This window comes from Arvicanthis niloticus, chromosome 18 (genome assembly GCF_011762505.2).
Source record: "Arvicanthis niloticus isolate mArvNil1 chromosome 18, mArvNil1.pat.X, whole genome shotgun sequence".
Classification (NCBI taxonomy): Eukaryota; Metazoa; Chordata; class Mammalia; order Rodentia; family Muridae; genus Arvicanthis; species Arvicanthis niloticus.
This window is the reverse complement of record NC_047675.1, coordinates 35,576,528-35,590,876: the sequence shown is the minus strand read 5'-3', so window position 1 is coordinate 35,590,876 and position 14,349 is coordinate 35,576,528. Positions and strand designations below refer to the sequence as shown.

At 47.1% G+C, this 14,349-nt stretch overlaps 2 protein-coding genes across 3 annotated transcripts; one reads left to right on the top strand and one right to left on the bottom strand.

Moving 5' to 3' along the window:
- Positions 1–267: 267 nt before the first annotated feature.
- On the top strand, positions 268–4,915 carry LOC117723150 (haptoglobin). Its single transcript, XM_034522597.1, has 5 exons — positions 268–349; positions 1,834–1,916; positions 2,684–2,785; positions 3,145–3,219; positions 3,997–4,915. The coding sequence occupies exons 1-5, from the start codon at positions 345–347 to the stop codon at positions 4,773–4,775; spliced, it is 1,044 nt and encodes a 347-aa protein (XP_034378488.1). The 5' UTR covers positions 268–344; the 3' UTR covers positions 4,776–4,915.
- Positions 3,993–14,255, bottom strand: Txnl4b (thioredoxin like 4B). 2 transcript variants are annotated; one of them, XM_034522155.2, is made up of 4 exons: positions 14,095–14,254; positions 10,936–11,143; positions 8,608–8,759; positions 3,993–7,318 (listed from the first exon to the last, which is right to left on the bottom strand). In XM_034522155.2, exons 2-4 carry the CDS (start codon positions 11,065–11,067, stop codon positions 7,153–7,155), a joined length of 450 nt encoding a protein of 149 aa, XP_034378046.1. In that variant the 5' UTR covers positions 11,068–11,143; positions 14,095–14,254; the 3' UTR covers positions 3,993–7,152. The 2 variants fall into 2 exon arrangements, with proteins under 2 accessions (XP_034378046.1, XP_076771984.1); XM_076915869.1 differs by lacking the exon at positions 10,936–11,143 and having other exon boundaries at positions 14,095–14,255.
- Between the last annotated feature and the right edge of the window lie 94 nt (positions 14,256–14,349).

Here is a 14,349-nt window from a genome sequence, read left to right as displayed (position 1 = left end):
CTCTCCCAATTAAGTGTCAGATTAACTGCCCCTGTTCCCCATCCTACCCTCTGGGGGTTATCCACCACTGTGTTGGGTGGGAGGGGTCATGAGGTTGCTAGATTTCTTCATGACTTGTAAAATAACACCACTTGGAGAGCCAAGTGTGAAGCAAGAGCTCAGCTTTTGACAGGGGTTTGCTTTGTGGTTTGGTTACTGGAACAGGCACTGACCTTAGCAAGGCCGACATTGTGCAAACACAGAAATAGAAGAGGAGGAGGTGGGGGTAAAACCCTGAAGCATAAAAGGCTCGGCAGGAGTCAGCACGGCACAGACCTTCCAGAGAGAGGCAAGAGAGGTTCACGATGAGGTGAGTCCACAGTCCACACTTCCCTTCCCTCTATGAGCACGCAGTGTAGCATCTCTGGGAGATGTGAGAAAATGGGATGCAGGAACCGGGCTAATGTTCTGTGAGAGTTAAGCCCACAGCCTGCAGGCCACATGCAGCTGAGGATAGCTGTGAATGCATCGCGATACGGAACTGTAAGCTTACCTAAAGCGTAGGGAGATTTTTGTTTTGTAACTTGACTGTGCAGTTTGAGTGTGAATTTTGTAGGTGACGACCTCATGCTGAAATGTCAAAGGTAGGGTGCGCCTCGACCCTCAGTGACCCAAGGGCTAGTGATTAAACCCTTTCCTCCTGTATCCATGAGAGATGGACTATCTATCTCTAACGAAGACCTTTCCCATGGAGATGAAAAGGCTTTGTTTTTACCAGGCGTGCAGCAGCTTCCTGGAGCGCTGACTGTGCTATTAACAAACCTGCTTTTAACGGAAAAAAAGACAATAGTCACACATTTTAGTGACACCATCAAGGCACCCACTTTTTAAAAATCAAAATATAAAGACTTTGAAGGTTGCAAAAAGTCTAGAAGCATAGTGTCCAAAGGAACTTCCTGACTGGGCAGCATTTGCAGGGAATTGGTTACTGTTTAAGTGTAGTCTGTGTACCAATGATGGACACAGTCGTGCTGTTAGGAAGCCAGTTTTCCCCAGGTAACTTCTGGCATTCTTGGAATTGATATACAGCCCTTCAAAAGCATATAAGTCCATGTGATGGCGCACACCCAGGGATTCTAGAAGCTGAGGCAGGGTGAGTCTGGTACTTCAGGAGTTTGTGACAAGCCTGGGCAAAGAATGGGACTATGTCTTAAGAGCAACAACAATGACAAATTATACATTAAAACAACCTTTTTATTACAGAACATTTCCAAAAGTGAGAATAGCAAAATCAACTATAGCCATCAAGTTAGCTACACGGTCCTAACAGTGTCTTCATAGCCTGGTACTTAATGGGCGTGTGGCACAGGCTTCCCCTTGCTGGGCATTGTGGATCACCGTTAGAGCGAGAGGCTCACTTCACTCCGTGCCTCCGCTCCTCTCGACTCTGTTCCCACCTCCCACCTCTCAGGTGTTTCTGAAACAGGCACTTGTTATGTAGCACTGGCTAAAGCGTCGATCCTCCTGCCTCTGCCTCAAAGTGCTGGGATGATGCATATGCTACTACACAGGTGGTGCTTTTCTTCCTCTGTCACCGTGGCCCCTTGCTAAGCTTCTACAAAATCCCCAGTGACACCGGGCTTGTTATGCATCTGGAATTTGCTGAAGCCTGGGTGGGGTGGGTAGGAAGCAGTTCTTTGGTCCTAGCATCTCATTCTCTTCCTTTACTATCTGCTTAATGGAAGGTTGTGTGTGTGTGTGTGTGTGTGTGTGTGTGTGTGTGTGTGTGTTATGTTGTGTACATGCACACGTGCAAGGAGACCAACTCCACTCCTTCTTGCCACTTCTCTACAGAGCCCTGGGAGCTGTTGTCACTCTCCTCCTCTGGGGTCAGCTTTTTGCCGTGGAGTTGGGCAATGATGCCATGGACATTGAAGGTGAGTCTCTGGGGTTCCCCAGGAGCTGTCCACGACATCTCAGTTGAGCCCCAGGCTGGCCACATCAGTCCCACACTGTATTAAGGAAGACACAGATCCTCTTCTCACCTAGATCTTCGGGGCCTCCCTTCCTCAGCTTCTACTCGGGTGCGAGGAAGTCTGGTGTTCAGGGCCGCTCCGTCTCTGCTGACTTTTCACAGGGAGCCATCTGTGCATCTGTCCAGGACCGCTCTGCCAAATGCTGGAACCCGCACTGCCCCAAGCTTTGGGGGCTAAATTGTCAGAGCCCGCACTGCTGCTCCGGTCCTTGGGTCAGGGTTCAGCAAGAGAAAGAGTGAGGGCAGACACAAAGAATGGAGACCAGACAGAGTGTGATTCAGTCCTGTTTATTCTCGTCTCTCTTCCTCTCTCTTTCCAAGTTTCTTGTTCCTAGTCCAGGTCCCAAGTCTCCAGTTCCTAGTCCCTAGTTCCTACTCCCTAGTGCCTCCAAGTTCCAAGTTTCCAGTTCTCTCTTCTGTCTGCCTCTCGCCTTTTATAAGTCTCACTTCTTAAGTCATACACCTTTAAGTCACACACACCCAAGGGGAGATCCTGGGTATATAAAACAAGATGTTATCAGTGTGCTCAGCTGCTATAGGCTGTTGAAAACAAGTCTCTTGTCAGGGTATCAGGGTATATGGCTCAAGATGGCTGCAAGGATGACAGCCGCCTTCTGTCGGCTCCCCACATGCATCCACAGCCTTTCTCTGGCCTCTTTTTCTTGGCAGATGACAGCTGCCCAAAGCCTCCAGAGATTGCAAACGGCTATGTGGAGCACTTGGTTCGCTATCGCTGCCGACAGTTCTACAGACTACGGACCGAAGGAGATGGTAAGGCCGGGATGAGCATTCCTCCATCCACACCCCTGGCCCTGTTGGATGTTCCCATGATGGATGGGGCTGGGGTACCTGGCCAGAAACTTCTCGACTACTGCCTGGAACCAGGGGAATAAGATTCGAATAAAGTTCCTGTCTTCTGTGGCGGTCCTTCCACCAAACTAACTTGTCTCAGCTTCCCGTTTTGTTCTGTTAAGGGGCTACAGTTCCATGGTCCCTGTTGCCTGGGAGTGTAGTCTTTACCTATGACACTGTGCAGCCTACATTCCTCACAGTTTCTAACTTCTTTCTGTCCAACTCTTTAATCCCCAGGCCAGATTCATTTTCCCTGAGCTCATCTCCTTTTGTTTCAGGAGTGTACTCCTTAAACAGTGAGAAGCAATGGGTGAACACAGCGGCTGGAGAGAAACTCCCCGAATGTGAGGCAGGTGGGTGCTGAGTTCTTAGAGCATGGGGTTAAAATGTGGCCATGCTCCTCTTGTGTGGCCTGGGTCAGAGAGAACCACATCTGCCAAAGGAGGGACAAAATCACTCCCAGAAAGCTCAGCACCATGCTCATTTAGGCTAAGGGCTTGGCTGAATCAGCTGCTTCCCATGGAGATGCCCTCCATCCAGAACACCTGCTTACAGAGCCTTGGTCCAAGGTAAAGAGGACACACCTCAGGAAGGACCAGGCCAGGGAGGAAATAACATAAGCTGAACCCACAAGGGCGAAGGCAGGATCTGGTGACAACTGGGACTCCCATATTCTATAGCTCTCCTCTCTTGTGCCTGGACCAAGATTTTGCCCAACTTCAGCTGTCAGTTTTAGTTACCTGTTTTGGGTTGACTTCATTGTCCGTAAAATCTGTGTTCCCGCCACTGCTGCTGCAGGGCCATCTTTGTCTAAGAATGAAATGCACACAGCTTCCAGCCCTTTCATTGACTTTCAGAGAATTGTGGAATGTGTATGTGTGTGTGTGTGTGTGCGTGACAACGTTTACATATGTATGTAGGTACATATATTTATATAGTAGCTTATCAGCCAGGGTTTTTTAAAAACTCTGTCTTAGACACTTAATGTGTAAATACCAGAAATGTGGGGAACAGATGGCAAGGGCAGTGTTCACATTCTGTTGGGTGCAGAAGCAGCAGTGGCTGATGCGTCCAGGGCTCTGCAGGTGGGCCCTGCTCTGGACTCACATCCTTCCTCTCTCCCTCCGCAGTGTGTGGGAAGCCCAAGCATCCTGTGGACCAGGTGCAGCGCATCATCGGTGGTTCAATGGATGCCAAAGGCAGCTTTCCTTGGCAGGCCAAGATGATCTCCCGCCATGGACTCACCACAGGGGCCACACTGATCAGTGACCAGTGGCTGCTGACCACGGCCAAAAACCTCTTCCTAAATCACAGTGAGACTGCATCGGCCAAGGACATTGCCCCTACCTTAAAACTCTATGTGGGAAAAAACCAGCCGGTGGAGATTGAGAAGGTGGTTCTCCACCCCAAATACTCGGTGGTGGATATTGGGCTGATCAAACTCAAGCAGAAGGTGCTTGTCACCGAGAAAGTGATGCCTATCTGCCTGCCTTCCAAAGACTATGTAGCACCAGGCCGCATAGGCTATGTGTCCGGCTGGGGGCGGAATGCCAACTTTAGATTTACTGAGCGTCTCAAGTATGTCATGCTGCCCGTGGCTGACCAGGACAAGTGTGTGTTACACTATGAGAATAGTACAGTACCTGAGAAGAAAGCCGATACGAGTCCTGTTGGGGTACAGCCTATCTTGAATGAGCATACCTTCTGTGCTGGCCTTACCAAGTACCAGGAAGACACCTGCTACGGGGATGCTGGCAGTGCCTTTGCCGTTCATGACATGGAACAGGACACCTGGTACGCAGCTGGGATCCTGAGCTTTGACAAGAGCTGTGCTGTAGCCGAGTATGGTGTGTATGTGAGGATGGCCGACCTGAAGGACTGGGTCCAGGAAACCATGGCCAAGAACTAGTTCAGGGCTGACTCGAAGGCTGCACACAGCAGGGCAGGCTGGGAGCTATGGAGGAGGGGAAGCAGAAGGGCTGGGCTGTAATCTTAGGGGTGCTGCCCTGCATTGCTCAGTCAATAATAAAAAACGAGCTTTGGACCCATCTCTGGGCTCTTCGTACCCGGTAGCTTTTATTCTCATTTCCAGTGCTGGGCAGCTGAGAAGATGGTCTACTAGAAAAATGGGGACATCCTGACATACCAGGAAGTCCCTAGAGTGTTATAGACTGCCCACACAGGTCTCTGGGAGATCACTGTGTCCCTTGGTTTATCCTGGGTCTGCCTGAATGCAAACTCTGGCTTTCCTCACAGTATGTCACCTCTCTGGAGTGGGTGAGGAAAGCCTTTGAGGAGTACGAGCTCAGAGTGGGACAACGAGAGTTGTGACAGAGGCTCTGTTTGTGCTTCCATTTGCCAATGCACCAGAAACCCAAACAGGCACAGGCAGGCAAGCTACAGGTGCTCATTGCCTGTCCCCAGACCTTCTCCATCAGGGATGAACACTAGAGACTGCAGAGTCCCATGGCTGGAATGCTCCAAGACTTGGCAGAGTTGGGCCTCTCCTTCAGTGGCTCTTCTTCCACAGTGGAGAATCTCACCCTGTTCTGGGGTTATAGGCAAGCCGCATGCCCTTCTACCTCCAAGATAACTCCACCTTCTGAGTCACTGGTATCTCCCCAGGGTAGAGCTATGGGATCATGGGAGACAAGGACCTACATCCAGAACCAGCCAGAAACTGAAACAGCATAGCCACATACTCACACAGCACCTGACAGCAGGTGGCAGGCCATTACTATAGAAAAATAAGAGACCTTCAGGCCCTCCCTCCATTACTCGGCTCCCCTCCCCGGCAGTGCTGGTCTGTTTCTGTACAAGGACCTCCTCTTCTCCCCTCGGAGACCTCTCTCTGGCACGGAGCATAGTTGCATGGTTTCTAGCACTGACCAGGGTATATAACACATGCTTAATAAATACCTGTGGAAGGGAAAGTAAGCAAGATAGCATCTAGAACATGAATTTAGACTACAGAGCCCCTCCCACCTGTCCTTACCTACCCCTCAGGAGGAAGCTGGTAGTATTTCCCTGTGCAAGTCCTGAGATCTTGCTTGCATTTGAGTGCTTAGGCTGACAGACAGAAGACCAGGCGGACAGTGAGTTGGACAAAGACCTTTTATTCCATCATAGGGATGTGCAAAAAAGTTCATCCTTCACCTAGAACTTCAGTAACATTAGGGATCTGACTCTTAGATTTCGAATTTTTCTTCTGCGTGTCCAGGGTGGCTGCCATAGCCCCATGCATCCTAAGGAGGTGGTGGGAAAAGGCTCTTTCCCCATCCCTGAAGCATCTCTCAGCTTTAGGCAGAGGACACAGAAGACCCAGGCAGCCTTCTTTCTGTGCCCCATCTGTCAGAACCAGGTCCTGTTTCACTTTTCCCTAAAGGACAAGCTTAGAAGTAGCTGATGTGAGTGTTAGCCCCACGGTGACAGTGCTACCTCCCACACATGTAGGCCTCTGTTGACAAGTCCCTTGCTGCCCAGCAGGTCACAAGCTGCCTGGCCATAGCCCTCCAGCTCTATACCTACTCTCATTCCAGAGTGACAAGGACAACCACTACCATAAGGCTTAAGAAAACACAAGTTTCCTGAGGTTGGGTCACATTCTTCAAAAGCCCTTGGAATTGCAAACCCCTCAAGGCATTTCCCCCTAACAATCTGATATCCTTTTGGTCTTGAGACCTTGAAATATGGGGTGGTGGCACTGTTTTCTGGGGAGCTCTGTCCCTCACTTCCCAAGAGCAGTTAACCTGTTGTTTAGCTCAAACTGTGCTGGATGGTGAAGAGCCACATTTTCTCATGGCAATCAATGGCCTGCCAGCTATAGATCTGTGGACCGGGTACTGCTTTCAGTCTGTGAGGAAACAAATGAACTCACCTGTGTCTAATTGTTAGTTCAAGAGAAGCTGGGATAGGAGGGAGCAAACGGGGCAAGTGAATGGTGGCATGGGGACAAGTGTGTGTGCACGCTCAGACATGGCTAATCAAGCTGTCCTCACAGTGTCTAGGAGGATGCTTGACCTTAAGGGTTAAGTCAAGATAAAGGGAAGTTACAAACACCACAAAGATATTCGCCTCACTGCTCTGAGACTCTCAGGGAATGGACACTCAGGCATCTCGATTCGTGCAGTGCCGGGGCTTCTGCAAAGGGGCTGTTGATTACAGACACCCCAAACCTCTTTGCTCAGGCAGTGAACATGTCTCTGAGGGATTTCAGACCACAGGCCCTCTGGGTTCAGGTTCTGTTTCAACCTCTGCGACTCTCATCTCCAACAGCAGTGAGTGTGTTAAATGTCTTGATAGAGGAGGTCATATTTGGGTATGTTCTTGGGATCAATAGGACTCTGGACAATAAGTTTTCCCCTCATTGCTCCCCGGTAGATGACTTCAATCAAATCTATGAAGTCTTGTTTGGTTTTGAAGCTTCCTACGAATTTAGTGTGATCCGGAGACCTGCAGCACAGAGGAAAATAACTGTGGTCAGATCTTTCCAGTGCGGAAAGCCTGCAGGGTCAGTAGCAAGCAGTGGGCTCTCCCTTCCTCCTTGTCTTAGAGGCTCTCTCTATATGGCCTGACCACTGCCTTTTCCGCAGGTCTGGGACACAGGACTTCATCCGGAGCTTTGAGCCCCTACATGGAAGTCTGGGTGTGGGAAGGAGCCTGCCTTTCCATGGCTTCCCACACCACTATCAGGTGGAGCTCCCTGAGTGCTGGGGTGGGCAGAGTCTGCTTAGTGTCTCTGAAAGAAGTCCATTAGCTCACCACAGCCTCTCAAGTTCTCATTGCCAGCCTTCTGAGTTGTGGATATTAATAAACAACCTTATGAGTTATTTTAAACATCAAGTACATTGGTTGTAGAGATTTAAAAAGAGAAACAAAATCAGCTGTGAGGCCAGAAGTCACCTTTTGATGCATACCCTTCTAGTTGTGTGTGTGGTTTCTTTTTTTTTTTTTTTTTAAGATAATAAGAATCACATCACAAACTAGTTATATGATTTTATAACTAGTATCTGCCTCAGAGTTGTAAAGTATGCATCATCAAGATACTATTAAACCCCTGGAAACATAATCACTGGGTTAAAAGATTAGGCACTTTAAAGGTGTTTGTTACTGCATCCTGAATTCCATGCAGGAAGGCTGTAATAAGCTAACACAGTAACCGAGGCCTGGGAGGAGACACAGTTCTAAACCAACAGTGTTAAACTCTTCCCCAAAGGAAAAACATCTTCCCCAAAGGAAAAGGAACCACAATCCTGGATATGACCAACGGTACTCATATTGCAGTGTGAACAGAATGGAGAGGAGGACATCACAGAAGACACCATGTGACTTATTTTTACAGGCACACCTGGAGAATGACATCAAAATTCTCCAAGGGACAGAAGACTTGGCAACAGAGAAATGTGTCTCCCTGGCAGGAATGCATCTTCTGTAAATGACAAAAACCACCCCCAAATACTAGGTATTTTGTTGGAACTGATTTTTGGTTGTTTTATATTTTATGTTCAGCTAATATAGCTATTCCATATTTTCTATTCTTAAGGTTGGTTAGTCAGTCCTTTAAAAGCTATACTTTTTTCATATTTAAGCTGAAAATTGAAATCTTTCAGTCACACTTAAAACACTCTCATTTTGCATTAAAGTTTCCCATAAAAAATAAAGATCATCAAATAAGGACACAACAGTCACAAACCTGGCTTGACAAAACCAACTTTCCAGAATATATAGCCAACTTAACTCACCCGTAATCCACTTTCATGTGCTGCCCATTGAAGAAAAATACAGTAGAGGGAATATAACTGATGTCAAAATACTGTGTATAGACTGGAGTGTGGTCCACATCCACCAGGTAAATAGTAGCCATTTTACTCAAGTCAGCTGATGTCTTTGAAAGCTGTGAATGACAAGATGGATGGAGGTTATGCTATACTATGTCAGTTGCATTAATGCTTCTTTAGTGAAACATACTGTAATACTGTACATGAAGCTTACTATGAAGAATTTTGTTTGAGGAAATTTTCCCATTTGAAAATTCCTCTTAAGACACTATTCTGGAACTAGCTATGTAGACCAGGCTGGCTTGAAGGTCTGCCTGTCTGCCTTCCAAGTGCAGGGATTACACGTGTACATTATGCCCAGCTAGACACAGCATTAATGTTCAGAGGCTGGATCATTGGTGATACAGTCAGAAGGCACTGTGTGGTTGTTTGAATGAGAGTGGCCCCCCAGAGGCTCACACATTTAACTACTTGGGTCTCCAGCTGGTGGAACTGCTTGAGAGGGGTTAGGAGGTGTGGCTTTGTTGGAAGACATGTGTCACTGTGGGCAGGCTGTGAGGTTGCAGATGCCCATCCATTCCCGGTTAGCTTTCTCTGTTGTTTGTGTCAATATGTGAGCTCTCAGCTACTCCAGCCCCATGCCTGCCAGCCTGCCTGCTGCCATGGCCCCTGCAATGATGGCCATGGGTTCTAGCCCTGTTAAACTGTAAGCCCCAAATAAACTGTTCTGGTATAAGTTGCCTTGGTTATGGTGTCTCTTCACAGCAGTGGAAATATAAAACTAAGACATGTTGGGGAAAAGATTTTTCTTCTTTTCTTTTGGTGATGTTTCTTTTTGAAATTAAGTTTTTTTTTTTTTTTTAAGTTTTATTATTTAATGTGTGTGCAGAGGGTTGGGAGGTAGGATGGGTGTGTGTGCCACAGTGCATGTGCAGGAGCCAGAGGACAGCTTGCTGAGGACAGGGCTTTCCTTAGCAGCTAGAGACCTGACTTGCTGAGCTATCTCATGGGCTTGTGCTTGATTATATCCAAGGGGGGCGGAGAGAAAAAAAAAGAATCTCTACTCATTTGGAGTGAGCTGGGCACACAGCTCAGTGGTAAAGCAGGAGGTCTAGTCTCAATGCTCAGTACTTTAACACAGAAACTACAGATCCTGACAACCCACCCCAACGACTTAGGATGTCGGCACTCCCCAGGCTCTCTCCTCTTAGAAATGAAAATCAGAGGAGAGCCTGGTGCCCCTCCACCAGCTCACTGTCCTCAGTGCTCTACACTTGTTAAACCACCTAACCTATAACCATTTAACTTATCAGTGCTTAGCACCCCCATTTTGCAGATGACAAAGCTGAGGCACAGGAGGGAGTTACTTGTTCCAGGACACACAACTCCTAAGCAGCGGGGCTGGGATTTGAACTTTGGAAGTGTGGTTTCAGGGTTTCAGAGTCAATCAATCTAATTTTCTTGATGACCTTGAGCGTTGAACTCAGGGTCTCATATATAAGAGAAACTGTTCTACCACTGAGCTACCCTTTCAGCCTAGAATGTGTACTCTTTTTCATAGTTAAAAGTATGGGTTTCTGATCACTCCTACTTACTGACTGGTGTAAGTGCGGGTGTGCATGAAGGTCAGAGGACAACTTTCAGGGTTTGGGTTCCTCCTCCACTTTGGGTTCCATAGACTGACTGAGGTTAGAAGTCCCATGCAGGAGGCACTTCACCTGCCGAGCCACCTCACCAGCTCCACACATTGATCTTATGTTACATAATGACTGTTCTTACATTTGGTCCCCACAGCTGACTGTGATGGAGATGGGCAGAAAGAGATGCAAGAGCTTAGTTTAGTCTCCATGGTGAACAGAAACACACAGTAACTCATCACAATTTCCCCTTTACTGGCTGTGCACACATGCCCTGAAGCTTGATTTCTCCACACGGCACATCCTAGGAGCTGCAAACAGGAGCGTCCTGGCAGCCAGGGGAACAGTTCAGGTCTGTGTATACCTTGGAGGCCTTTCCCCCGGCCCTCTCCAGAACTCTCTGCGCTTCACCATGTGACTGTTGCTGTGCTGGCATTTCCTGCTCTTTCCACGCCTGCTCAGGGAAGTGAGATTTGACAGGTGCTAGAGGGGAGGGCGTCAGGACGGATGTCACCGTCCATTTGGGCCTCAGATCGGGACCGGGACTGGATTGGCTCTTACAGACAGTGTAATGATCTACAGTAAGCCTGTTCCTTTTCAGGGTGCTCACTGCTACAGATGAACTTCTAACTAAGGCGGCTTCTTTAAAACTCACAATGTCATCCAGCTGCAGACAGACGGGGTCCTCATCCCTCCCAAACCTGAGAACCAACACCTTCTCCGCAGTGCTTTTGATCGCCTGGTCTACTTCTTTCTTGCTGGTCAGTTTGGGCAAGAGGAAGCTCATCTTGAAAAAGTCCAGTGCTAGTTTGTACTATCAATTCTGCAGTGTCTAAAGGCTGCTTAGACGAAGTGTGGGAGTCCTAACAGAAAGAACAAAACAACACCATTTAGCATTGACCAGACACTGAGGTTATTTAAAAAGAAACCTTTCAGGAAGCCCATTTTGTGAAGATGCCACACCCCCTTGCTTGTCATCCTTGGGTCCATCCTGACACACTAGGTAACTTCTCACAGTAATTTCTCATGAATTTCTAAGTGAAGTTAAAGATTTGAATTAGAATAGAGTAGGAGGGCTGGAGAGATGGCTCAGCGGTTAAGAGCACTGACTGTTCTTCCAGACGTCCTGAGTTCAATTCCCAGCAACCACATGGTGGCTCACAATCATCTGTAATGGGATCTGATGCCCTTTTCTGGTGTGTCTGAAGACAGTTACACTGTACTCATATTAAACAAACAAACAAACAAACAAACAAACAAATCTTTAATAAAAAACCAGAGTAGGAAGACAAGGCAAAGTTTTAAACTTCAGTGTGCTGTTCCCACCCAATAGGCCTGGTGGAGCCATGGACAGCTGAGTAGAAAGGCAGGCGTCTGCACAAAGGGAGGTTGGCCTGCAGTTAAAGAATGTGGCTCTGCCTCCCAGCACGGCCAGACTGCAAATGGAACCAAAACTTATGGGAAGTGCTGAGGCAGACAAACTTGACCTCAGCAGTCTAGAGTAGGAGGAAGAGTGGCTGGAGGGTGGGGTAGCAGAGGTGGGTACAAGATTCACTCACCTTTCTGCACTTTGCATTGCTTTAAATCTAATGTTTAGTGAGCTTCCCATATCCCTACACAGAAGACTTCCAGATTCTGTTATAGCAGTATACTATTTCATAGGCAGACTGTATTTCATTGGCCCTTCATTGGTGGATGTTTGCATATTCTTAAGTACTGACTTAAGGGGTCTTCCTAGATGCACTTAATCACATGACAAACAGACCAACTAAGAGTGTGTGAAAATCACAATTAAATAAATGGCTCAGAAGATACTGAGTTAGAGGGGCCTCATCTGTCTCCCTTTGGTGCTGGGCTTCTCACTCTATAGATTAGTTTGTTCTGTTACCCTTCAAGATTTAAGACAAAGGCTGGAATTCATGCTACAAAATTGCTAGTCTAGTTCCTAATTTTTGGCAAGATAGTTCCTATTTGAAAAATCCCATGATTGAAGATTCACTATTGAGAGCATCCACAGAAGACGCAACTGGGTTATTAGTTACTCTGAATTTAGTTTCAAGGCTTGTTAATGCTATGAAATGGGATTTCCTTTTACCTCCTTCCTCAAAAATTATACTTCAAGGTCTAGATTAGGGCTGGGAAGATGGCTCAGTTAGTAAAGTGTTTGCCTGGCAAGTGTGAGGACCCAGTTTGATCCCCGCAATCCATCTCAAAAGAAGCCTGGCATGCAGTGAGAGTATCCTTATGAACTCAGTGCACTCAGGTAGATCCTTGGGATTTGATGGCTGGTCAGCCTAGCCTATTCAGTGAGTTGCAGGGAAACCCGAGTCCTTGTCTCAAACAATACAAAACAAACAAACACCAAACCCAAAGTGGATAGCATCCAAGGCATAACACCTGAGGTTGCCCTTCATGTACAAAACTGCATGGACAGGTGTACACACATACAAGCACATATAATGCATATACATGACAATGTACGCACAGGTGCACACACAAGATATGAATAAAATTTACACAAGAAATGAAATTGTTCCAGCTAGAGGCCACAGTTTAATAGTCTGACATGCATATCTTGCCTGCATATATGTCAGATTCCCTGGGACTGGAGTTACGGATAGATGTGAGGTGCCACGTGGGTGCTGGGAACTGAATCTCTGGTCATCTGGAAGAGCAATCAGTGATCTTAACCTCTGAGCCATCTCTCCAGCCCATAGGTCACACTTTAAATAGCTGACTGCCAGGAGGGATTTCATCAACTGTGAGTGCAGAACAAATTACTGATGAAAGAGAAGCACAAAGAGAATTTGGACCTGTCTCACCATTAGAATTAAATTAAACAAATCCTGTGCTACTAATAAAAAGAGGAAGGGGGAGTGTGTGGTCAACAGAGAGGGTCCCTGTGGTATAGGACAGATGATGGAAGGAGTGGGAAACTGACACCATATCCAAGACTATGTCCACATGAAGGATATAAACGGAGAACCATAAATGATATTAACACTAAATACATTTGGAAAGCCAAGTTTTGCAAGTAGACAAAGAACAGCAAGCTAAAAAGACATATTTAAGAAACACATTAAGCCGACAAACATTAAATGAGACATTAACACTCAGAATGGCGAGAGAGCAAAGGCATGCCTAGTTTGTTGGAATTCAGAGACAAAAGCTCTTGGGAAAGAAAACTGGCCTCCTCTTTTTACACAACAGCTCTACTTTTGAGAATATGAACGTAGACACAAAGACTTATGCTCACAGACTGTTCAACACATTTATCATGGCAAAAGACGCCAACAACCTCAATGTCTGTCAACAGGGCATTGATAACAGTAGTCCTGCGATCTATCAACAGCCACTGAGAAAAGGTTATGAAGCAGCATGTAAAGTCTGATTCTCCTTTGTTGCAGAAACTTGATGTATAATACTTTCATAGGAAAATGGAAATAACCATCCCAAGATAACCCCAAAGGGCATATTTAAACATGAACTTATTTTTCCAAAGGTCTCGCTTAGTACCCCAACGTGGCCTCAGATTTGTGGCAATCTTTATGCCTAAGCCTCATAACTGCTGGGATTACAGGGGTATGTCACTGCGCTAGGTAGACGACTTTAATTTACGTCAGGGCCGACGTCTACAAAAACATCCTGCGCGTGTTTGACAAGATGCTGGCGGTTGGGTTACTTCTGGTTCACAGGTGCCAGGGAGGACACCTCAAACCACCTGTCAGGAACCCGGGCTCCTCCACCGGATAGTAAGGTACAAATGCCTGCTTCCTCAGTGCCATCCCGGGAAAGGACCTTAACCCCAACTAACCTGCGCTGTTGCTTAGAAATGCTTCCTCCAACCTGAAATTCTCACAAGCGGAAGTGAGAAACACGGACGCAGAAAATGAACGTGCCACCGCACGCCCCAGTGACTAGCCCGGTAAGTCGACAACGTTATTTTAGTTCCCTTCCACTTTGCATCCGCCCGACCGGAAGTTATGTCATTTTCGCCCTTAGTAAATATGGCCGACCTCGTTTTGCCCTTCCATGCACACCCACAGGTTAGAGGCGGAGTGTTAACTCT